This window comes from Athene cunicularia, assembly GCF_003259725.1.
Source record: "Athene cunicularia isolate RWA chromosome Z unlocalized genomic scaffold, athCun1 chrZ_part1, whole genome shotgun sequence".
In the NCBI taxonomy this organism is placed as follows: domain Eukaryota; kingdom Metazoa; phylum Chordata; class Aves; order Strigiformes; family Strigidae; genus Athene; species Athene cunicularia.
Window position 1 is genome coordinate 961564 of NW_020799142.1, and position 24007 is coordinate 985570.

Sequence of the window (24007 nt, forward strand, 5' to 3'; positions counted from 1 at the left end):
GGGGGGGGGAGGCAGGGAGAGGGGGTCAGAGAGAGAGAGCCCTTTCTTCTCCCCTTTGATTTATACCCACTTTCCTTGGGTCTGTCCCCTAGGTCGACCCACAGACCTACATATCCCATGTATGGGGAGGGCTAAGGTGTTTTATGGGATGATGTAATTAGCATGATCATGACAGCCCTCCTTAGCATATTGAGGGGTGTTAACTTAAATATGCATTTCGTGGATAATGAAGCAAAGTTCATTCACCGGACACATGGCCCTTGAAATCTGCCCAGGTGCCCCAGAGGAGAGCCGTCCTGTCTCCACAGGGCTCTCTCCCCCAGATACATCGGGCAGCGTTATCAGCTTTGGCCTCCACAGAATGTACCCTGTGACTCAGAGTTTTGTCTTGCGAGTGTTTGAGGCATATCTTCAATCAGCCTCAACTTTTGCTTTCCCAGGTTGTTTGTCTTAGTTTCTTACAGGCCTGGTTTCTCGTCTCTCACATCCCACGCCGTGACTTAAACACTCCAAGTTTTTCTTTGACCATTGTGATCTCGAAGGGTATAGGAAAAAAAAGAAGACAGAAGGTAAGAGAGCATATATCTAAATGCTGCAAGTCAAACTATAAAAAGCAAAACTTTGCACAATATTACAATACTAATATTTACAAGCTGTCTTCCCCACCCCATGAGTCCTGAGGATTCCGGTGATGTTACCCATGACCCAGGGTTCCATCCATCAAACCAGTTCATTGGTCAAAAAAGTTCTCTGTTCCTGTTGGCCACCTTCTTCATTGTGGCACAGGTCTCCTCTGTATAGGTGATGGCGTTGTGGATGGTGATGCAGCATTCTCCCTCAGTCAGACTCAGCACATCTCACAGTCCATGTTCCTTGAGCAATGCTAGCTGGATTTTGCAACACCATCCTAGATGCTTGGTGGATCTGCACCTTTAATTCCTTAAAGGCATACCTTGTTAGTACATACAAATGCTAAGTCAAATTTTCTAAAACTATCAGAGGTTACACAATCACATTAGAAGGTCAATAAGGATGTACAATTTGTTAATGCTTAATCTGTGGGACCATACCCCTATATCTAGTCTTTGATTATTTCATCTTGCTGTTGGTAATATGATACTTGCAAGCACCAGTGTGCAGTCACAGGTGACTCACAGGCTTCCTTAATTTTGGAGGTGATTCCCAATAAGGTAACTTAAGGCACAACTCCAGGTTAGCCTTCCAATAAGTGGATTCTCCACATTTAGCAGGTATGATTCCACAAATTATATAACACTGTAAGCAGATTACAAATAATAACTAGCTGATAATGCCTATAACTATTGAAAGCACTAAAAGTAACAGAGGTCTCTGGTCGTCCAGGATCAATATCCTGTAAAACAAATATATGCATAACAAAACAATGATGGTTAGAAAGAAGGGACAACCCCCCTGGTATTGATACGGTGTTCTTTCCCATAGGCACCAGTAGCTACCCACGAACAGGTATTGATGGGAGTTTTAAGGGTTAGAGGTACTTGCCCCACAGTGGGCAAGTCTACTAGAACAGGTTGTACAGGATAATGGAGCGGGTTTGCAGAGTCTTTAGTCTCTTTTTCACATTAACAATTTTAGAAGGAGAAAGCACAGGCACTTGCTGTAAAAGTCTTATAGAGGTAGTTGGGGACCCAAATTTCCATTTTCCTCCTTTTGAATCTACCCAGACTTGTCCCTTCAATAGGTCAAGTCCCAGGATATTTGTGAGAAAATTTCCCAGAAGCATAATAGTTTCTGTTGCAGTTTCATTCCCAGGTAACCAGCATTTCACTCGAGCAGTCGGCTGTGGCTTAGAGTCCCGAAAACATCTGTAACCCAAATATTTTTGCTGCAATTATGCCATTCCACTTGGCAACATCAGTTTGGAGTGCTGAGACCTGAGCACCCGTATCTACTAGAAATGTAACTGGAGTTTTAAGGGGGCCAAGCAGAAAAGAAATCAACAAGTCTGCTTTAGTATTCTCTGTGAGCCTCCTTAAGTGGATTCGTCCGCCATCCCCTGGCTTACTTACTGGGGATGGCACGTCCAGTTTCCTGACCCTAAATCAATCAAGTGCTTTTTAGGGGCAGTTGGTGTTTGAGAAGCAATTAGCACCATATCGTATTCAGTTCTCTCCCTCCCTTTGTCAGAAAGATCTGCTCTTTTGGGGGTGGGTGGTGGGGGGCAGCTTCCTTCTGCCTTTCCAGGCTCGAATGAGCTTTTCTAAAACTGCAGTAGTCAGACCATCCATTAACTCTCGGGGAATCCCCTGTCTCATTCCCTCAGTCCACAAGAGGTTTCTCTTTGCTTTTAAAACTTGCGGAGGGGAGTGAGACAGATTTTCCTGCTTTTCCATTCTGCATAAGGAGGTCTTAGGTTTACCCGTTCCCCTGGTAAAGCCCATTCTCCGGCCATAATTTATTAAGTCCTGAGTTATCTCTCCCCAAGTCATGGGCTCTCCCCCTCCCCGTCTTCCCCCGTGGGGCTAATGCAATCCACAAACGACCTTGTAATTGTACTCCATGTGATTTCAAAGAGTCTGGCAAGCCCCGAATCAGGGGAGTAATTTGATCGGGATTAACAATTAGTAACATCGGGGAAGGCTCCTGAGGAACCAAACGCCTGTCATGCATTAATTGGAGACAAGCAGCCTTCTGCAGACTTTCAGTCAAATGATTTATGGTTGGGGTCTCAATACATACTGGATCACCCCTTTCCAAGGGGTCCAAACTCCCAGCCGGTTTTTCTACCGGTTTTCAGGCTTTTCCATTCAAAACTGAACAGTTCCTGACTCTTCATCTGCAGAAGGCAAAAGAATGCATCTTTCAGATCCAGTACAGTAAACCATTTATCTGTTTCCTTCAGGGTGGCCAGAAGGAGTATACGGGTTTGCAACTACTAGGTGGACATCCTGCACAATTTGATTTATAGCCCTTAAGTCCTGAACCAATCGATATTCTTCTGAATGGCTTTTTAACTGGCAGTATCAAGGTATTGTATTCTGACTGGTGTTCTCTTAATAATCCAGAATTCACTAATTGTCATATTAATGGTTCTAATAATTTTCTTGCTTCTAGTTTAATTGGGTACTGCTTTTGTCTTATGGGTCTAGCATCTGGTTTCAACTGAGTGATTACCAGTTCTGCTGCTCGGGATCATCCTAGTATTCCTGAAGCCTGCATGAGAAGTGTCACAGCATTTTCAGTTTCTTCTGGTATCTCCTGTAATGCAGCTTACTTCTGTAACATGACAACTTGGGTTTCCAAAGCTTTATCTTCAAGAATATGGTTTTGGATCTTAACTTTTTCAAAAGTAATTTCTGCATTTAATTCAATTAATATATCCCATCCTAATAGCGGCATGGGGCAATCTGATATATAAATAATTTGATGGGTTAACACCCTTTTCCTAATTCCAAGGCTGGAAAAATGGCCAATTTTCTTTCTGCCCTATGACACCAATAATTGACATTCTTTGATTACTCAAATTACTCGTGCATATATTTAATATTGAATAAGTAGCCCCTGTATCTACTAAAAATTTTACTTTCTCCTTTCCTAAACTTAGTATAAACAGGGTTCTGCTGGGCAGTCTTCTGATTCTTCTCTTGATCCTCCTCAGTCTGAATCTAGTATCACCACGTTAACAGACTGCCATGGCATTTCCTCAAGGCCCTGCTACCTTGATTGTGGACATTCCCTTTTCCAGTGTTCTCTCTGCTTACAGAAAGCACACTGATCCTTTTCTAATGGTATTCTGGCCCTTTGTGCTCCTCCAGGAAGCCTTCTTCCCCTCAGGCCCTGATAGCCCTGTCCTCTGACCCTACCAGTTTCCTGGACTATGGCTGCTGCCATTATCTTACTGTCTTTAAGCTTCTCTTCTCGGTTTATCTTTCTCCACCTTTTCCCTATTGTTACATACTTTCCAGACCCTAGATTGTCCCATAAAAATGTGGACCAACAAGACACCATCTACCTAATTTTACAAATTCAAATCAGTATATTTCTTTGCAGCCTCCATTACTCTTTCAAAGAAATAATAGGGATCCTCATTCTTTCCTTGGATGACCTGATACAATTTAGGCCAATTCTTTGACTTTAGAATAGCATTCCAAACACCATACAAAATCAATTTTTAGGATTTGGTTAATAATAAACTTTGAGCAGTGATATTAGGATCCCATTTAGGGCTGTTGGGAGAAAAATGATCCTCTATCCATCCATCTTGTGGGACTTGAATATGCACTTGGTCCGCCTTGGCCATAATAATTATTCTTTCCTCATAAGACACTAAGTGGTTTAAGGTAACTTGCAGATCTTTTGAATCCAGATCATGATTCTTGAACTAGTTTCCATAACTGTTGCTACCTGTTTGGTCCTCCCTATATATGCCTGCCATCTCCTTCCAGGCATGTAAATCTGATACCAAAAACGACACCTTTACCCAAACTGGTCTGTCTGTTCCTACTGCTTGCCTGAGAGGGGCTTCTATGTTCTGAGCATTTCCCTGCCTAGACCTACCTGCCATCGGACTGAAACCTTCTTCCTCATAGGAACTACCCAAATTGATATTCCTTTATTTCTTTTGCCTTTTGTTCGCTTGTTCCTTTTGTCTTTTGTTCTCCCCCCCCTTTTGCTGTGTGCTGCAATTTCCTGCTTATTTGGCCTTGCCCCTCTGCCCTTTCTTGGTCCAGCGAACATCTCAATGTCCTCTTCCTCTTCTCCCCATTTCTCTTCATATTTGTTCCATCACCTGCTGATGCTACATACTGAGCAACAGTGCTTAGGTGGTTTATTATTTTCTGCTTCTAGTGCTAATAGACCACTTTCACTTGCAGTCAAGCCACACTCCTTATGCATATCATAATTAGCCCGTAATGCAAAGAACAAATTCACATACAGTGTTTTATCCCATTTTCCTTTGCATCTACAAAACAACATTAATTGTAACACTGTATTATAGTTTATACTTCCATTCTTAGGACAATTCTTCTGACCATCTCAAGTATACAAGACCACCAATTATTACAGTATTCTATCAACTTTTTCCAGGTGAGGGCATTGCCCCCAAACTTTTAATATACATCCCAAGGGTGTTTTAATATACATCCCAAGGGAGATCACTTAAGAATTTCTCCTTCAGTAGACTATCCAGCTCCCATTTTACAAAGCTTCAAAATTACCATAAATACGCAAACAAAATCCAGACTCTGGGCATCCCAGTCATATGGTTCACACAATTGCATGCTACAAGTTCCAATACCAATAGCTCAAAAACGCATACCGAATTCATATATGACTTACTTGTGAGCAACCAATACTTGTGACCAATTTCATTAATCTCCCAGATAGCTGTTGCAGAAACTCACCCGACCAGGGAATCAAAGGGCCTTCCCAAAAATACTCTGGTGCGTGCTGGAGTCCTCAAATTCCTCTGGTCCATCGAGGCACTGGAGAGTTTGCCCCATCTGGGTTGCTAAATTCTGTTACTGAAAATCCTAACCAAGAAAATTGCAAACCAAACAGTAGTTTAGGAAGCCAATATTGGTTTATCCCAGCGCTGGGTGCATTGGGGATTTCTCCTCCTAACATGCACACCAAGGAAAAAAAGCACATTCATTATAAACATTTAAAAAATTAATATTTATGTAATTCCTGAGAAGTAGCTACCTATTTCTGGGGAATCTAATTCATATGTTAAGTACCTGCCTATTTCAGGAAATCTAATGCGTGCATTGTGAGACTGGCTTTGCACATGCATTTGTTTATCTTGTCTGTACAAAGCATACTGTTGGGGAATGGTTACTCTTTGCCATGTAGGCTTCCTTATCTTGTCTGTATGAAGCTTATAAAAGGAGCCTGTTACTGGTATACAAAGGGGCCTGTTATTGGTATATTAACTAAATTGTTTAAGTCTTTGCTATCAGATATACTGTACTCAGCAGTTATAAATCAGTTTAGGCTCTTGAGAGTTACTTGTATGAAGGGTTACAGGGTGGATATTCACTAATAATATCCCCTTAAAAGAAATCAGTATGTATTTTCAAAAGGGCTATTGATGTACTTGCAAAATAGATTTAGAAGTGCAGTAAACAATTTTATATTTTGCTCTAAGAGTACCTGTAACTCAACTAGTGTCAAAATAATGATGGTGTTGTCCCAAAAATGGGGCTTCATCACCCAGTGTGCAGATGCCCAAATCATACACAGAATGGAGGTATTTTCCTTTATTATGTGAATTTGCATGCACATGTGCCTGTCCTGAGACAGTACACCATGGTCCCAAAACCTGTGATTTTTTTATACACCCAATCGATACATATTCAATACACTGAATACATATCTACTAAGTGATTTGCCATAATCTTAATGCTTAGCATATAAATTAACATGCATGCCTAGTTTGCCCTCTCCGCCACCTTCTTTAGAGTCTGGGGTGTAATTAGAGTTGGTGGTCCATGGATCAGTGGTCACGAGCTCCCCCTGCCAGAGTTACCTTTTACATAGCTTCCTCATGGTTTGGCAGACGAAGGCAGGTCATTGCAGCTCACTGTCTCTACTTCTCATTAATCCTTCCTAGGCTTCTGCTTTTTGACATGTATATACAACAGCAGATTGTTTTAAGGTTAATTATTTGTTTCTACCATCCTAGCAGCTAAGTATTTGGTTCTACAGTGTTCCTAACAAAACTAACCTCTGATCTTTTAGCATTCCTTTTAATAATCCAACATCAGTATCTCTATGAATTGCCAGATAAATTATGTTGCCAGTTTGATCATTAGTATATTACTCATAGAATGAAAACTATTTTCAATTACACCTTGGTTGTCTTTTGAAAAAATGATAAAACATTCTTACTTCGACATGTTCAGTGTTTTGGAAGCTGCATCAATTCACTTTTCACAGAAGCACTTGCAGACTTTTCTTCTTAATCCTATGTGTAATTTGCTGTTGCAAAAGAAAAGATATACAGGACTGGGCTAGTATCTCTGCACTGCTATTGCTTTCACATAGCTTAAAGATTGAAATTTAATAGAAAATATTACTTTACAGTCTTGTTCTTTATGGACCTTCTGGAAAACATTTTTACACTATCACTAGTAATTTACACTGATGACAACTACTCCTATCAGTGAAATCTAAAATAAACTAGCTGTAAAATCATTGTTTCCTTTCCCATATAGTTTTTTTCAGGGTAATTTCAATTACTTTAAAAAAAATACATAGATAAGTATTCCAGCTGTTTCTGTGTGTTAATTGCAGAATTAATTGGATCATGTTGTTTTGAATAGCAATAAAGGTGTATTATTCATTGCTTACATTTGGGTTAATTTTAATTTCTTTTTTATTTTGTAAGGTTTTCAACTCCTGTTGTTTGGAGTCTCTTCTGCAGGGGTTTACTATCTGCTGCTGGAACAAACCAAGCAAGACTCAACTTTTTAAACAAGTAGAGTGTTTTTAATAGAAACCTTGATATTTCTGTGAAATTTTAGAGCATCTTTTAGAATGTTTTTCCTTTTTGACAAAGAGTCACCACTGTACTTACTCTTGTAGGTTTTGCATGACTTTATATCCATCAAGGTAGATATTTCACTGATATAGTGTACCTCATAATAGTGTGAAAATAAAAGAGCATTTACTGAATTTTCATGGCTAAGTGAAGACAATGATCTGGTGTCAGTTGAACTACATTATGTACAAGTAGATTTGTATACAGGCATAAGTGTTTAGGGAAGCAGCTTGGATTTTTCTAAAATTTAGAATTTTGGTCAATTTAACTTTTGTTCATGTTCTGGAACGCCTTGATCATGACAGCAATGATCAGGGTACCAGGTAGCTCATTGCTAAATTTTACAGAGGTATGACCTTCTCACAGCCTTGTAGGAATATTTTAATCTTGTAGGTTTGCTCTGAGGAGACTTTCTGCTTGTTAAAAATAGTTTTCACACAGATGCACTCTGTTTTCTTAAGCAGTTACTTAAGCAGATGGGAGATGGTGGCTCTCATTCTCCTTTTGTACTGCAGCACAGAGTACACAACACCTGCAAAGGCTTAAACTTGCCTTCTCTCCCATGTGACCAGGTTGAGGCCCACGTTTTCTGCAGTTATGCTTTGCCTCATATCTGTGGGGGATTTTCTGGCAAAAGGGATGTTGTCTCTCTGTCCTGCTGGAATGCTTCTACTTTAAAAGCAAAAAATATGGCCATTTTTGAAAGTTCTTTTTTTATGAAGGAAGAATCAAGATTGAAGAATCAATCAGCCTGGGCATTTTATATTTTGAAACTAATGGTGGTTTCACATAAAAAAACTGTTGTCATTGGTTCATCAGGGATTGGCAGGGTCTGTTCCTGGGTGATATTTTTTATCAAAGGAATTTATTCATCCTGTAATTTCCTTCTAAACCTAGGTAAATAATTAATTTTTTTAGATGAAAACTAAAGCAGTTAGTGTGTGTTCAAATAAATATAAGTATTCTGATCGCTTGGAAATGTTGAAGAAGTGGGATAGTGTTCAGACATGTTCCCAGTCTTAAATGTATCCTGGTAATTAGTTCTGAAGGCTTTCTTCTTCATTTATAGGCCTTGCTATGCCATATTATGTAGGGCATGTGGAGGATTCCAGCTGTTACACCAAGATATTTTTATGTATGAGAAAAGAGTTCATAGGCTTAACTGGTCTTAACTTTAGCAAGAGAATTAATTCACTGGCAAGCGAAGGGCAATGTTATGCTATATTTTGATTCTTTGTTCTTAGCAGACCTTTTTCCTATTGAGGTGATTTTTGAAAAGTTCATTAAAGCAGTTTTGGGAGCAGATCATGCTAGAGGATTGGTACAAAGCAAAACAGTCTCCTACACCAGGGAAGCTGAACCATTTTATTTTAAGACAGGTAAAAGTAAGCTTTAGTATATTATTTTGCCATAGCCAGTAAAGACTATTCTCACAGTGGTTAAAATTCTCTTCAATGGCAGTGACATTGAATGGCAGCCTACTGGCCTTGTTCTCATTTATCTGTGGCAATGCAAGGTATGTAACATGACTGCATTCACAATTCATATGACTGGTTTTTTCTTTCTCTGTCTAAGGAAGATTGCCAGGCAGAGACCAATCTCTCAAGTGGTCCTTGGAATCTACTTTATAAGAAAGAATTTTAATTTACTTGACAATATAAAAGGAAGGGGTAAAGGGAAAAAAAAAAGCCCAGACAAAACCCAACCCTTAATATTAGTGAGTTAAGTTTGGTAAAAAGCAAATGACAATTCTCGGGAGTATTTCAGCTCTTCATAAAGTTCATTATTCCTTTTAATTAAATGGGGTTTGTGTGTGCTGTTTCAAAATAGTGTACATTTAAAACTGTAAAGTAGATCTTACACAGTATTATTGTTGGCTGACACACTCTCAGTGTTACTGTTCACACTTCATTTCTTTAACACTCTAGATTCCTTGTACAGCCTCCTGCCCAAGGCATATCTCAGTAAGACAAGGACAGATAATGCATTTTTAATTAATACATTCACATAAATTGAGAGGCACATTTGAAGGATTGTTCAGATCTTGATGTGATTAATCCCACTGAAGATATGAAACCACAAGCAATTCATTCTGAGTTTGAGGAAGTTATTTTAGCTAACATCTTCTAGACAAAGCAGATGCTGAGTCCAAGAACATGAAAGTGTCTGTTTAAGTAGATCCCTCTCTCTCCTGTGGTCTTACCAGTGTCAGGTGCCAACACAGAGGCTTAGAAGAAAAGTTAGAGGAAATGTCAAGCCTTTACGCTGTTATATGTGTTTTCATGGCCAGCTTAGCAAGCCCTTGAGAACAGCTTCAGCTGCACCACTGTGTTGTGAACTTTAAAAATTTGTATCTTTTTAGTCAGTTGGCCACTGTCATCCAAAACATCCCTTGACAATGAATTCCACTGTTCAATGGTATGTTGTGTAAAAAAGTACTTTCATCTGTTTATTTTAGACCTATTACTGAGTAACTCCACCAGGTCCATAGTTTTTATGTTACAGCACTTGTTTTAAAGTAGTCATTAAATCCCCATTTGCCTTCTTTACACACTACATAATTTTGGATCTTTCTGCCATGTCCTCACTTAGTTGCCTCTTTTTCAAACTACTCAGTTTACTCTCTCCTCATACGGAAGTCACTTTATTCTTCTGATAGTTTTTCTCTGTGTCTTGTACTGTTCTACAGTATTTTTTGAGAGAGTGTAATCGAGGCAATATACATCCTCTATCTTCTCCTGACACAGACACTCTTGAGTAGCACTGAAATGTTTTGTCTTCTTTCTCACAATCTTTTTCCCTATCTTCTTATTAATGCTAATATTTTAACTTTTCAGATACCATATAAGATTCCTCAGAAATCCCTTTTAAAAATACTCTTTCCATGTAAAGGCTGTAGAAGGAACAGCATTTCAGTGATGAGCAAGTGCATATGAGTGGGTTTACCTGGAGATTAGCTTGCCACTCAGTGAACAGAGCTTGGTATAAAATCTTTCAAGCTATTCAGGGTTATAACGTGTTTCCTTGGATTCAGTCATGTCCAGAGAAAGGAGTTAAAAATCCATTGAAATACACACTACCAGATTCTGATCTCATTTATACTTAGAAATCCTATGGAATATGTAGACATAGCAAATAAAGATGTTAAGTATGCTAAGCTATCTGAAACAACACGTACCATTTTGAGTACACCCTTGGGAAAGCACATTTCATGTTTTAGTATAGTCAGAAATCATCTATTTTGCGGTAGCAGAGTAAACAATTGTCGTTTGAATTTCCCAGCATCCATTTAATGTAACAATGAGTGGCATCAATTGTTCACATATTTAATTGCTTTTCTTACAGTTTTCAGGTGTATAAAGAGTTTTTCTACTCATACTTCTTTTCTTCATGTTTCTTTTCATTTTTGCGAATCATTACAAATCGTATCTGTTGACACAAGGCTTAAGACCAATGTACAGTAGAGCTGATTTGTAACTTGTACTGCATTGTCCTGTTTCAGAGCCCAGTGGCGAATAATAGATTAGAACTATTGAAGGGTTGTACCAGTGACTGGGGGCAATAATTTTGCCAGAAGGTTACTCCTAATCAGAGAAGGAATATTTTATATTCTGCTCACACTCTATTCTTCATTTAGTCTCACTTTGTTTAAAATTTCTTTCATGCAAGGTTGAGTTAAATAGTTTAAGATCAGCTGAGGTTAAGAAGAGGTAAAGGTTTGTGAGGACTGAAAGACACAATAAAATGTTTAAAAAAAAATAGAAATATACTCAAATGTATATTTAGAAGTCCAAAGCTCGAAGAGCAAATCCTTAAATACTTACTTTCCAGTGTAATCCCATTGATTGTGGTGGAGATACAGCAAGTGCGGGGCTGAAGGTTCTTGGCAGAGTTTCTGCTTCTTTACTTGGAGTGGAAAGCCTTCTTGCAGCTCCTGCAATGGAAAGAATTGGCATGCAAATGTGCCAAATTATAAGCATGTTACAATAAAGGTATTTGTAATTTTCCCTGTGACTTGCACACAGTTTATGACCACATCTAGCCTCCACATGCATCTCTGAAGAAGTAACACTTTAAGAGACTTTGCCAGTCTTTTCAGGCAATTCTCTGCTTAACTTACATTTCCCATTATTAAATTGTATCATATCTTTTTCCTCAAATATGTAAGGTTATTTTGTATTTTCAGTCTTATCCTCTACTTTCCAGCCATGTTATGTGCAACTTTCTTTTGATGGAGAACTACTGATGGCTACTGATCATAGTTTCAAGTCAGCTTTTCTCGTAGATAGGTGGAAACTGTTGTATTTTGCTACAAAGTCATGGTTTTTAGCTTGCTTACAGTAGTATGAAAATAAGCTTCCACAAGAAAATAACAAAATCATTTCATTTCTAAGAGTAGGATTTAGAATTTATTGTTTGTTGTCATCTAAGAAGAGAACATGATTTTACCTGAGAAAGATAAGTCCCTTTTAAAAGGGATTTGCTTCATGAAGAGACACAGAGTTGTGCATTTTTACTAAGTTTAGCTGGTGAAATAGCTGAGCATTTTATAAACATCCTGTACTTTGTATATGAGGGTAGAGCACTGGATGTCATATACCTCAGTGGTAGCAGGGCTTTTGGCACTGTCTCCCACAATATTCTTGCATCCAGGTTAGGATATTGTGGTCTAGATGACTGGACAACTAGATCTGTGAAAGTCTAGATGGATGATTAGGCTGGATCCATAGGCCCACAGGAGCCTTATGAAATTCAGCAAGGAACTGCCTAGTTTCCACACCTAGGAAGGGGTAAACCTTGCAGCAGTACAGACGGGACTGACTGAGTGTCTGGGACCGGCTCTGCTGGAAGGAACCTGCGCATCTTGGCAGGCAGCAAGAGCACCAAGCCATCAGTATTCCTTGGCAGCAAAAGGCGAAAAACATCTGGGCTGTATTGACAGGAGCATTGATGGTCACATGAGGAAAGTGTTTGTACCCCTCTACTCAGCACTTGTTAGACCACATCTGGAGCCCTGTGCTTTGTTTTGAGCCTGCCTAATACAGGAAAGATAGTGGACAACTGCAGCAAGTTGAGCTTAGGCTGCAGAGGTGGTAGGGCTGGAGCACAGGCCCCATCAGCAGTGGCTGAGGGACCCTACTTTGAGAAAGAGGTTAGACTAGGCATCTGCTGGCGTCCTTTCCAACCTGAATGATCCCATGATTCTGGTAAAAGTAATTACTGAGATGTTTAGGTTTTTTTACCATGTCTCAATTTAAAATCAAATTAGTGTATCTAGTAAGTCTTTCGGCTTTACCCTAGTTTTTGTTATTATGTTAATAGAGGTAAAGAAGATTCTGTGCAAAAAATTGCATTTTTGCATACAGAATATTAAAACATGCAAGTCTTTTATTTATGGTGTGGAAATACATGCAAGAACTATGTTTTGATAAGATAGTAGCATTAAAAAGGAAGGAAAAAACATTTTCTTTATGCCTAAAGCATCAGAAAGTATTAAAAAAATGCTGGCACAAATCCATTATAAGACAATACTTATCTCCAGTCTTACAGAAGTACACTCAAGGACAACAAGAAATGTTTCTACATCTATGTCAGTAGTAAAAGAAAGACCAGGGAGAGACTCCATCCCCTGCTAGACACAGAAGGAAACAGTGTAACAAGTGATGAGGAGAAGGCTGAGGTGCTTAACACCTTCTTTGCCTCCGTCTTTAATAACAAGACTAGTTATATTGAGGGAATTCAGCCTCCTCAGCCAGAAGACAGAGAATGCAAGAACGACCCCCTCGCAATCCAGGAGACAGCCAGTGACCTGCTGCATCACACAGACACACACAAGTCTATGGGACCAGATGGGATACACCTGAGGGTGCTGAAGGAGCTGGCTGGAATGCTCGCCAAGCTGCTTTCCATCATTTACCAGCAGTCCTGGCTGACTGTGGAGGTCCTGACAGACTGGAAATTGGCCAGTGTGATGCCCATATATAAGAAGGGCCAGAAGGATGATCTGGGAAATTACAGGCCTGTCAGCTTGACTTTGGTGCCTGGGAATTTGATGGAGCAGCTCATCCTGAGTACCAACATAAAACACATGCGGGACGACCAGATGCTCAGGCCCAGCCAGCATGGGTTTATGAAAGGCAGGTCCTGCTTGACAAACCTGATCTCCTTCTGTGACAGGGAGACCTGCTTATTGGATGAGGGAAAGGCTGTGGATGTAGTTTACTTGACTTCAGTAAGGCCTTTGACACCGTTTTCCAAAGCATTCCCCTGGAAAACTGGCTGCTTGTGGCTTGGACAATCACACGCTTTTCTGGGTAAAAAAACAGCTGGATGGCTGGGCCCAAAGAGTTGTTGTGAATGGAGTTAAATCCAGTTGGTGGCCGGTCACGAATGGTGTCCCCCAGGGCTCGGTTTTGGGGCCACTCCTGTTTAACATCTTTATTGATGATCTAGACGAGGGGATCGAGTGCACCCTCAGTCAGTTTGCAGATGACACCAAGTTGGGTGGCAGTGTTGATGCTCGAGGGTAGGGAGGCTCTGCAGAGAGACCTGGACAGGCTGGAGCCATGGGCTGAGGCCAACTGGAGGAGTTTCCATAAGGCCAAATGCCGGGGGCTGCCCTTGGGCCACAACAACCCCCAGCAGTGCTACAGGCTTGGGGAGGAGTGGCTGGAGAGCTGCCAGTCAGAGAGGGACCTAGGGCGGTGATTGACAGCTGGCTGAACAGGAGCCAGCAGTGTGCCCAGGTGGCCAAAAAGGCCAATGACATCCTGGCTTGTATCAGAAATAGTGTGGCCAGCAGGGACAGGGAAGGGATCTTACCCCTGTGCTTGGCACTGGTGAGGCCCCACCTTGAATACTGTGTTCAGTTTTGGGCCCCTCACTACAAAAAGGACATTGAATGACTCGAGCGTGTCCAGAGAAGGGCAACAACGCTGGTGAAGGCTCTGGAGCACAGGTTGTACGAGGGAGCGGCTGAGGGAACTGGGGTTGTTTAGTCTGGAGAAGAGGAGGCTGAAGGGAGACCTCATCAACTTCTACAGCTACCTGAAAGGAGGTTGCAGAGAACTTGGGTTGAGTCTCTTTAACCAAGTATTAAGTGATAGGAGAAGAGGTAATGTCCTCTAGTTGTGCCAGGAAAGGCTTAGACTAGATATTAGGAAGCATTTCTTTACAGAACGGGTTGCCCTGTGTTGGAATGGGCTGCCCAGGGAGGTGATGGAGCCCCCATCCGTGGAGGTCTTTTAAGAGTAGAGTTGACATAGCGCTTAGGCATATGGTGTAATTGGGAACTCTCAATGCTAGGTTAATGGACTGGATGATCTTCAAGGTCCTTTCCAACTAGATGATTCTGTGATTCTTTGTATGCCTATTAAAAAGAAAACATTCTAGAAAAGAGTTCCGTATTGAACTGGATGAAAGAGAACGTCTAAAGTGTGTGGCTATGACTGACTACATAATATGTCTCTTGGAGATAAAAAAGTTTTGGAGGTAAAGATGCTTGGATTTGGGATGAAAAGCAAAGGTGAAAATAAACAAGATAATATCAGATAAAAAGGAGTAGGAGCAGAAGGACATCATTAGAGGAACCATTACCTGGTTAACCATACTTTCTTTTCATGATATTTTTGCAGTCCCCTACTTTGATCAAGGTGTCCTTTTAATTTTTTGGTGTATAGTGCTATTTTTAGTTACCGATTACAATTTTTGTAATTGTTAAGTGTAATTTTATAAAAATAAAATACATGAACATTTCTAAACTAAGTACTGAATAGGCCTTCAGTATTTCAGGTACTTCAAGATACTCTACTCTTGCATGGGTTTCTTCCATGTTTGGTTCTGTGTTTTTCCCTTACCCGTGGAGGTTTGTTTTTAACTTCTGAGTGTTAAGCTGAAATTCATTATATATTGCCTGTGTCTTTACGAAGTTACCATCAGCCATGTCATTGAAAGTAATTTGAAGTGAGATCTGTTTCAATTCAAGCTACTCCATTTTAAGTCAAGAAATGAAGTGTATTTACACGTTGGCACATTTCAATAAATTCAGTAGCCTGCTTTAGAGCATGGCCTCACAGAAGAGTTGTCTTAGCACAGATATCAAGAGAACAAGGGGCTGGAACATTGTAGTGGTGCACTGTGTGGCTGCAGCCTTCCACTTGATAGTGGTGCATGTTAGTGATGTTTAAATAGCAGACTCCCTTTTCTAACATATCAAAATTCACTTATTCCTTTGTCAGTTAAATTTCTCTCTCTATCCAGCATGAAAAACAAGAGTTGGACATGGGTGAAGGTCTAGAGGTTACAAGAAACAAGAGATTCTTTCTCAGATCTGTGATAAGTTGCTTCCCTCACACTGTAACCTTAGATAAGAAATATCACATATAAATAGGTAACAAGGGTATCTTTAGGCTTAAAACTAAAGTTATAGAAAACTCCAGAAACTGAAAGCAGGTACAGAAATGCTTATTAGTTAAAGCATTTATGACATCAATCAGTGTCTAAAAATCAGCCTTAACAAGGTTTCATATTAGAGTATCTACATGAATAAGAAGGTGACACATATATTTCAAGACTAAAATCACAAAGAGTACTTATACCATACAACCAATTTTATCAATTCAAGCAGAGATTGGGAGCCAAGTATTTGTAGAGATCAAATGATCTGCAGGAAACTTCATTGTGGAGCACTGAATGAATCTAACTTTTCATTCATTGTATTACTTGGGGTTTTATTCATATGAAGTAGAGCTGATCTCGAGTTGCGAAATTTTGATAGTAAGTACAGCAAGTACTAGTTTTTATTTTTCATATTTTTAAAGAGAAACTGAGCAGTTAAACTTCCCTTTTGTATGATATCTGAATATGCAAAGCAAAAGAAAATATTTGCTTTTATATTGTAAAATTGTGAGAGGCTCTTTATAACATCCTGTTCCTTCATTACGTTATTCCTGTACGGAAACTGTTAAGTAAGATGTAGCATCCTTTCCAATTATTTAGATCCACCTGTTTACTATTAATTTCATTCTCTGCTGTGATCATCCTGTTCCCGAAAGGGTGAAGTTCAGCTGAAATGTTATCAGTTGTGTCCTATAGTACATCAGGTTTGTTTGGCTAGAGACACTCATGTAGATGGCTGACTGCATGTGATTAGAGTGAGCACCAACTTTTGAGGAGACAAACACCAGTTTCTACAAATCTCTTTTGCTTTATCTGTGATATGAAGTGCCAAAAGTGGTCAGCTTTATTTCTTCAATAATTTTTCTATGATCAAACATTTTTTAAAAAATCTTCTGGAATTGGCATCTCTACTTTGTCTTGTTTTGGTTTTAAATGTTGCATTTTCTCAGAGTAGGAAATAAACTATTTAGCATCTTATCTCAGAAACCTCTGTCTGAAAACTCAGGTTTATGAAAACAGTGAAAAATTATATGCAATTCATTTGTCATTTGTACATGTAGCCATTCCCCATTGCATTTGCTTCTTAAATATTCTTTTCTCCGTCCTGTTTTTTACAGCCTAACAACATTCTGAGTCATTCATTCCGTTGGCTTTGGAGAAGCAATCACTCAGCCTAGATCTGACTTCTGCTTGCAGAGTCCTTCAGCTTTTGAAAAAGAAACTGAGCACAATGCAAAAAAAAAAAAATTATATTTCACATGCAGATGTATCTGTGATTCAAAGACATCAGCCTTTAGTCCGTATGGTTTTGGCAAAAAATGAAACTGAAAAGACCAGTTTCAATGGATGGTTATTTTTAATATTGCACAACATCTGATGCTTTTAAGGCACTTTAGGCTTTGATGAAAGACATATTTTTACTATCCTATCTCATAGATGGAATGTTCATCCTGCTACACCACTAAATGCCTTTAAGGCAATCTGGTTGCATATTCAGAGTTCCAACCTTATTGTAACCCTGCTTTAACACAAAGCTAACTCTGGTCTGATGAGGTTTATCTCCCTTGACCCTTTGTCTGGGCTGTAGTAGAAACAATTCACAGCCTATAACTAACAAAGAATAAAGTGATACAATGCAATGTGTTAGGTTTGTGTGGTAAAGCTATGTAAAGATTTGCTTACTTAGAGCCACTCATTCCCACAGTTTGACCAGTACAACTGTGTGTGTAGCTGCTGTTTATCTGAACCAGCAGAATTACCAGGTTTATGTTTCTAAATACCCTTTTTCATTTCTTTAAAGCAATAACAAACTACATTGAATTAGGCTTGGGAGATGTGTTTTACCAGTAATATACTGGCACTATTTTACTGAACTTTTATTTTTAAAGATTGGGAATGTGAAGCAATGTTGGTGGCAGATTTTTAAGGTACTGCTGTGAGCTACATGCTGGAGTCCAGTTCCGTTCTGATATTCTTTCTGCACCTACCCACCATTTGCTTCTTTGAAATCTCTCTGCATCTTCTAAACCCGCAACCATGTTGTTACTGGCTCAGGGAAGTGGTCCCATAGCTTCAGTTGGATCTGTGAACTGTTGAATACAAACCAAAACGTTTTTAAAATTATTAGTGTAAGATTTTGCTTTTCTGGAGACTGCTGTTAACAACCAGGAAGCTTTATATACTTAATCACAAGCAAAGTAAATAAAGCTTCACTTCTGTTTACTTCTGAAAGTTAGATTCCTAATATGTTGTGTTTATTATTTCCATTTACTTTCTATTTAGACAAGCGATCTGTGAAGTAGTCACTAGGCCAATCAGTTATTCAGTGTAGGGCTGACTTGATGAGGTGAATTGGATACTGCAGGAGGTCGAAGTTTATAGCAATAAACTGGTCCCTTATCTGGCTGAGGAAGTTAGCTACCGTTTCAAAATATTTGCAGGCATCATGACTTCTTGTTAGGTTAAAGCCTGAACTAAGAGCCTTAGTTGACCAACTTTTTTTCAGCACTGTGTTAACTAAGATCTCACTTTTCTTCTAGGTGGAATAAAGGTGTGACAAAACAATGTCATCATTTATGATCTCAGTTTAGAAAGAAGAAAACTTTCACTTTTTTATAGTGTAAAACAAATGCAAACCAGATAAAATAAGTTTACAGGATTTATTCATACAAAGTTGTATGAGAGTTTCTTAAATTTACTTTTTCTATCTTTGCAGCTATTGGCTGACAAACAAGGTCCACATTAAACGACCCAGCACTGGTCTCCTCATGTATACTCTTGCCACCAGATTTTGTGATGAGATTCACCTGTATGGATTTTGGCCATTCCCAAAGGATTTACATGGAAAACCAGTCAAGTATCATTATTATGATGATCTGAAATACCGGTACTTTTCTAATGCCAGTCCTCATAGGATGCCATTAGAGTTTAAAACATTGTATGTATTACATAACAGAGGAGCACTTAAATTAACAACAGGGAAATGCATACAGCAATAAAGCACATATAAAGTACAATAAGAAGTACAGAATACACGCTTCATCATAAAGATGTTGTGGATTGACAATGGGATCTCAGTGAGGATATATTTCAATACCCACTAAGACATCAGAGAAAGGAATTTTATCAGAATTACATAACCAGCTGTTACACCTGTAAAGTGCTATAACTAAGCTATCTTGACTGCAAGGATTTAAGTAAGTGCCACTTTCACTAAAAATAAAGCTTGAATGTATACTCAGTAGTGTTTACAGGATCCAGTGACATATTCATCATTAATTGAAGGGGAAAAATATGTCCTGCTTACTACTGACTTGATGCTGTGGTCAGACAGCCTACAGAAGAAATCCCCAGTGGATGGAATATTTTCTTGAGCAAATCAACCAGGTTTTGGCAGAAAAGATGAGAATTGAGTAGAAAAAGTGAATTAAAAATTGAGTAGAATTGAGTAAAAATTGAAAAATTGAGTAGAATTGAGTAGAAAAAGTGAAGTCCATAAGATCAAACAAATTAGTAAATACCTTCAGTCAGAGGACTGTTTTTTTATCTTGTAATAAAACCTCAGCTTTTGTTGAGGTTTTTCTTACTGCTATTGATTGGGTTTCGTTGCTTTTAAGTATTGGAGCCCTTAAACGATTTTGAGGATGTTATGAATAATTAAAAGTATTTATCTTATGGAATTGTCTTAGGAAAAATATTTGTGAGGGTGGAGGGAAACATCAAATATTTTATCAATTGTTATTGTGCTGTATCCTGCTGTCACACAACCCATATAATGTCCCAATTGTTTTTCTAGCTACTGCTGTCAGTACCTAATCCATTTTTAAATAGAAGTTTTTCTGTTGTGTTCAGATATGAAGACATACAAGAAGGTGCCCTTATTTGTGGTACCAGAGATTACTCGTACACATTTTTACCTTCCCTTGAAGTAAAGGTCTAGATTTAGTATGATGTTTTCTTGCTGCTGAAGGGAATGTATTCTTTATGTTATTTAAATTCTTGAATTCAGCATCTCAAAACAAAGCCTCTTTACGGACTTTGCTTATAAAATTTCATTCTTCTGAAATATCTGCAGGAGTAAAGAAATTATTTCATGTATTCAAATATATATAGACACACAATTTTTATTTCTGATGGAAAGAAGAACACAACACAAATCTAAAGGAACTCAGGTGACACTGGAACACATCTAAAGAAAAAAAAAAAAAAGACCTAGCCAATTAAATGAAAAATAAAAAATCAAGTAGTTCTTTTAAAACTTAAATTTCTAATCTTGTTTTATGATTATCACTACTATACTCCTTTTGTATCAGCTTGATGTTCTAATGTGTAATTGAGTGAAATAACACAGAGCTGCATTATCTCACAGTTATTTTTCTGAGTATCATTCTTGTTTATCCACAAACCCTAGAATTCTTTCACTCTCTTCTTTCAAAAAAGAGAACAAGAAATTACAGGAGGTAGGAAAGGGTGGAGTGTCAGTGCGGCATACACTAAGATACAAAACCATGTCTGCATATGCTGTGTTTTAGCACTAATGGAGCAGGTAAATGAAGAACACCATGGTTCCACCATTTTCATGTCAGGATAGGCTAAAGAAGAGGCATGCAGATACAATGTATATGTATTTTCTATGTTTTCAGCTCTACCTTAGGTCCTCATCTCCACATACACTATCTGGTGTATCTATTGCATTTTGAACTAGCTTGAGTAGTTTCATATGTAGCACTACACTTCACAACATTTGCTAGCAAAAAGTGCCATTTATTATACGTTTTTCCTCTTAAGTTCACATGTATTTCATCATGCATGACTAAAGCCCTGTGATTATGCAAATTTACTAGCTAAATCACTGCCTTGCAGACAGTGTTGCCAAAAGTTGATGGCAAATAGAAATTCATTCTGCTATATCTAAGACATGGTAGCATCTTTCCTTATTCACCAGTCTCTCCTACCCAGTACAGTTTACTTTGGCTATATGCTAACATATGGTATGAGGTCCTAACATGATCACCACTGAAACCAAGGCATCATGAGGAACTAAACAGCAATACAGATTGGAATGTGTTTAATTAGTTGGTGATAAGACAGAGGGTGTTATTTGTACACTGTGCAAACTTGCAGTGTAAAATAAGGTTATCTCCTTGATGAAAGTTAGGCTGATTCCTGTTCTGTTTGGGTTTTGCTGCTGACAGAATTTCTGTTGAGATAAGGAATTCATAGATGCCAGTCTCACAGAAGCCCAGAAAAGCATCTTGTTAGTTTTATCTTCTGGGAACATCTTTTCTTCTCTCTAGTGTCAGACCACCAACAAAAAGAGAATTCAAGTAGACTAAAATATTAACCAACAGATTTTTTTTTTTTTTTCACATCAGGGAAGGTTTTAATACACCAGTTGATTAGTTATCTGAAAGCAAAGTAGATGGAGACACTAATTCTTATGGTAGTAAAAAAAAAAATAAAAATTACTTCTGTGATTGCATAAATGAAAACAATGAGATATAAATAGGAAAACAGATGAACAAGTCTGACTTTGGAAGTCAGTGGATGAAGAAAAATTTGGCCTGAGCCTGCTTTGCAGACTTCACATTTGATTCTTTATGAGTGAAGTTAACTTTTGTACACAAGCCATGGAGTCAAAATTTTTACCCTATCACTAAGTTTGATAGACGAGGGCGATACAGGGCAAGTTCTCCAGCTTGGTTTAGCACAACATGACAGTAGCACCTACTTCCAAGACAACAGTGTTTGCCCATACCTTCTGAAAATCTTAACCTCATCTCCTGCAGGCTTTCCACCTTCAGTACTGCACTCTTCTGGCACCATAAGCCATGGTCCACCATCATCCACACTCATGCTTCTCATAGCACCTACCTCTTAAACTGGCACCCAGTTTGCCTCTCACACCAGGTGCCTCCCCACCGAAAGCATATGATTCCTCAGTCTGCCTCAGCTTTATCCTGAGCTGAAGTATAGTATAGTAAGTAGTTGGTTTCAAACCATCCTCTGAGACAAGTAGCAATTGTAATCTTTGACTGTGCAGGTTTTCACAAGGACTAGGAGTCATTTTACTCTGTTGGTCTTGTGTAAGATCTGTGTCCATGTGGAGCCCAAAACTTCAGGGGCTCCCTGATATGTAGTTTGTTGTGATGCAACTTGTCTGGTTTGAGGAGGTTAGTTATCACCAGTTACTGGTTACTCTCGGGTGACCTGAGGTAGGATACGCACAGAGCTTTTCCTGTTAGATTACATGACCTTGGTTGTTAGCCCTCGCATAGTTGGGAAGCTGTAGAGCAGTGGACTCATTGCAGATTCCCTTTCTTACCTTTGCGTTATACTTTCTGGCTCTGTATTGCTGTGGGGCTCTTCACACATTTCTTTTGAGGCACCCCAGGTCCTGAACAACAACAACAACAAGATTATTTCCACAGCATGACTTTTCTTCCTTAAAGGTGACCCAGGATGTAGTACCAAAGGCTTAGCTGCTGTATAAGGACTTTACAGTGGAACAAGTTTCACCTCATGGTCCTTCCTTCACAGGGCAGCCGTTAACAGTTCAAGCTTCCATAGCTGCCTTGAATGATTTTGATTATTTATATACATTCACACACATACATCACAGATCAGATAAACAGGCTTTATTATAATTACAACACATCCAACGCTATCTAATACGAAGTAGATAGGATAAAAAGAAGAATCCCTAATATGTTGGGATACCTGCCCTAGTGAGAAACAACTGAGGAATGCCCATCAGTTGAGTGTTTGTCGAATTTATCTTCACATCAGTCATACCAATTGCCAGCTGTGGTTCCTAAATGTATGTTAAAAATAAGAACGGGGAACTACATCAAGACAGCAGTGAGTATGTATTTTTCCAAATCTTGTGGCAGCTTTACATTGAACAACCTGACTTCATTCAGATAAATTTATTGTAAATTGTTTATTAACATACATGTTAATGTTCCTGTGGCAGAGAGTCTTTCATATTTCATAAAATTAATAAATATATTTCATTGTTAAGTTTTCAGCTTTGGGACAGTTCTCTCTCCTACAGCTCTGAGCCACTTTACAGATAAAAGATCTACTGAACTGTTCAAACCTTGAATAGTTTACACAGCCTGATGTGTAATAAGGACTGTACCATTCTTTTGTTAAACAGTATAAGCAATGTGCTTAAGGTCAGCACTTCTCTAGTTGATGGCAATTTGAAGAAGAAGACCGGTGTGGGTTCAGTACCTTTTTTTAAGTGTTTGATTTAGCAAAGTGCTGAGCATTCTTTACAGTGACTTTCCTGGGAGAGACATTTCCAGGATTTAGATGGGGATCTAGATTAGCATATTTCAAGAGATAACTCTGAAAATGCACAATATTTATTTTTAAGAGCACTGTTCCTTTGTGTAGAGAAAAGCACAATTATTCTAAATGTAGGTAAAATAAAGAAAATACGTTTACAGAGAGCTTCATTCCTGCACAGTACTCTTGCTACTGAGCATATGTAATACACTTTCAGTGGTTTAAAGTATTGGTATGTATTCTGTCAAGATTGTTATGTTTGACACTGTTAATATTATTTCAAGTACACCTATGGGGATTGTTTTTTATTTGTGTAACTGTAAAATAAAGAATTATTTTTCCCTTTTTTGACCAATATTGAATTCCATATTTCTTTGTAACATAGTTCTAATAAGATTTTTCAACTATATGCTAATTGTAAGGATATGTGGAATGAAAGTGTCTGCTCCTTTAAGGTGTCTGGTCAAGGACTTTCTCAACACAAAAGGGAATACTAAGAAAAGGAGGAAGCCATAAATAAGAACACAGAGATGCAGACCTGACTAACAAATTATAAGGGAGGCAGCAATGGGAACCAAACTGATCAGTTGCACTAACTGGTAAGGATACATGAAGTATAGGAATGTTTATTCTGGTAAGATTATCTTATCAAGAACCTTGTCAAATGGGATACTAAGAAAAGGCAGAAGCAATAAGGTATATGGAGACACAAAACTGGTAGGGAAATCATAATGGAGACAAAGACAAGAAGCCAACCTCATCAGTCACACTAACTGAACACTATCAAGA

The 24007-nt window shown here is 38.7% G+C and overlaps 1 protein-coding gene across 2 annotated transcripts in view; it reads left to right on the forward strand.

The window, feature by feature from the left end:
• The window catches only part of ST8SIA4 (ST8 alpha-N-acetyl-neuraminide alpha-2,8-sialyltransferase 4), an 87697-nt gene extending 67960 nt beyond the window's left edge, over positions 1-19737 (forward strand). For both annotated transcript variants that reach the window (XM_026865676.1, XM_026865677.1), the window contains 2 exons: positions 18639-19335; positions 19391-19737. In XM_026865676.1, the coding sequence (XP_026721477.1) occupies positions 18639-18921 (283 nt within the window). In that variant the 3' untranslated portion in view covers positions 18922-19335; positions 19391-19737. The remainder of the gene's footprint in view (positions 1-18638; positions 19336-19390) is intronic.
• The last annotated feature ends 4270 nt before the right edge of the window (positions 19738-24007 follow it).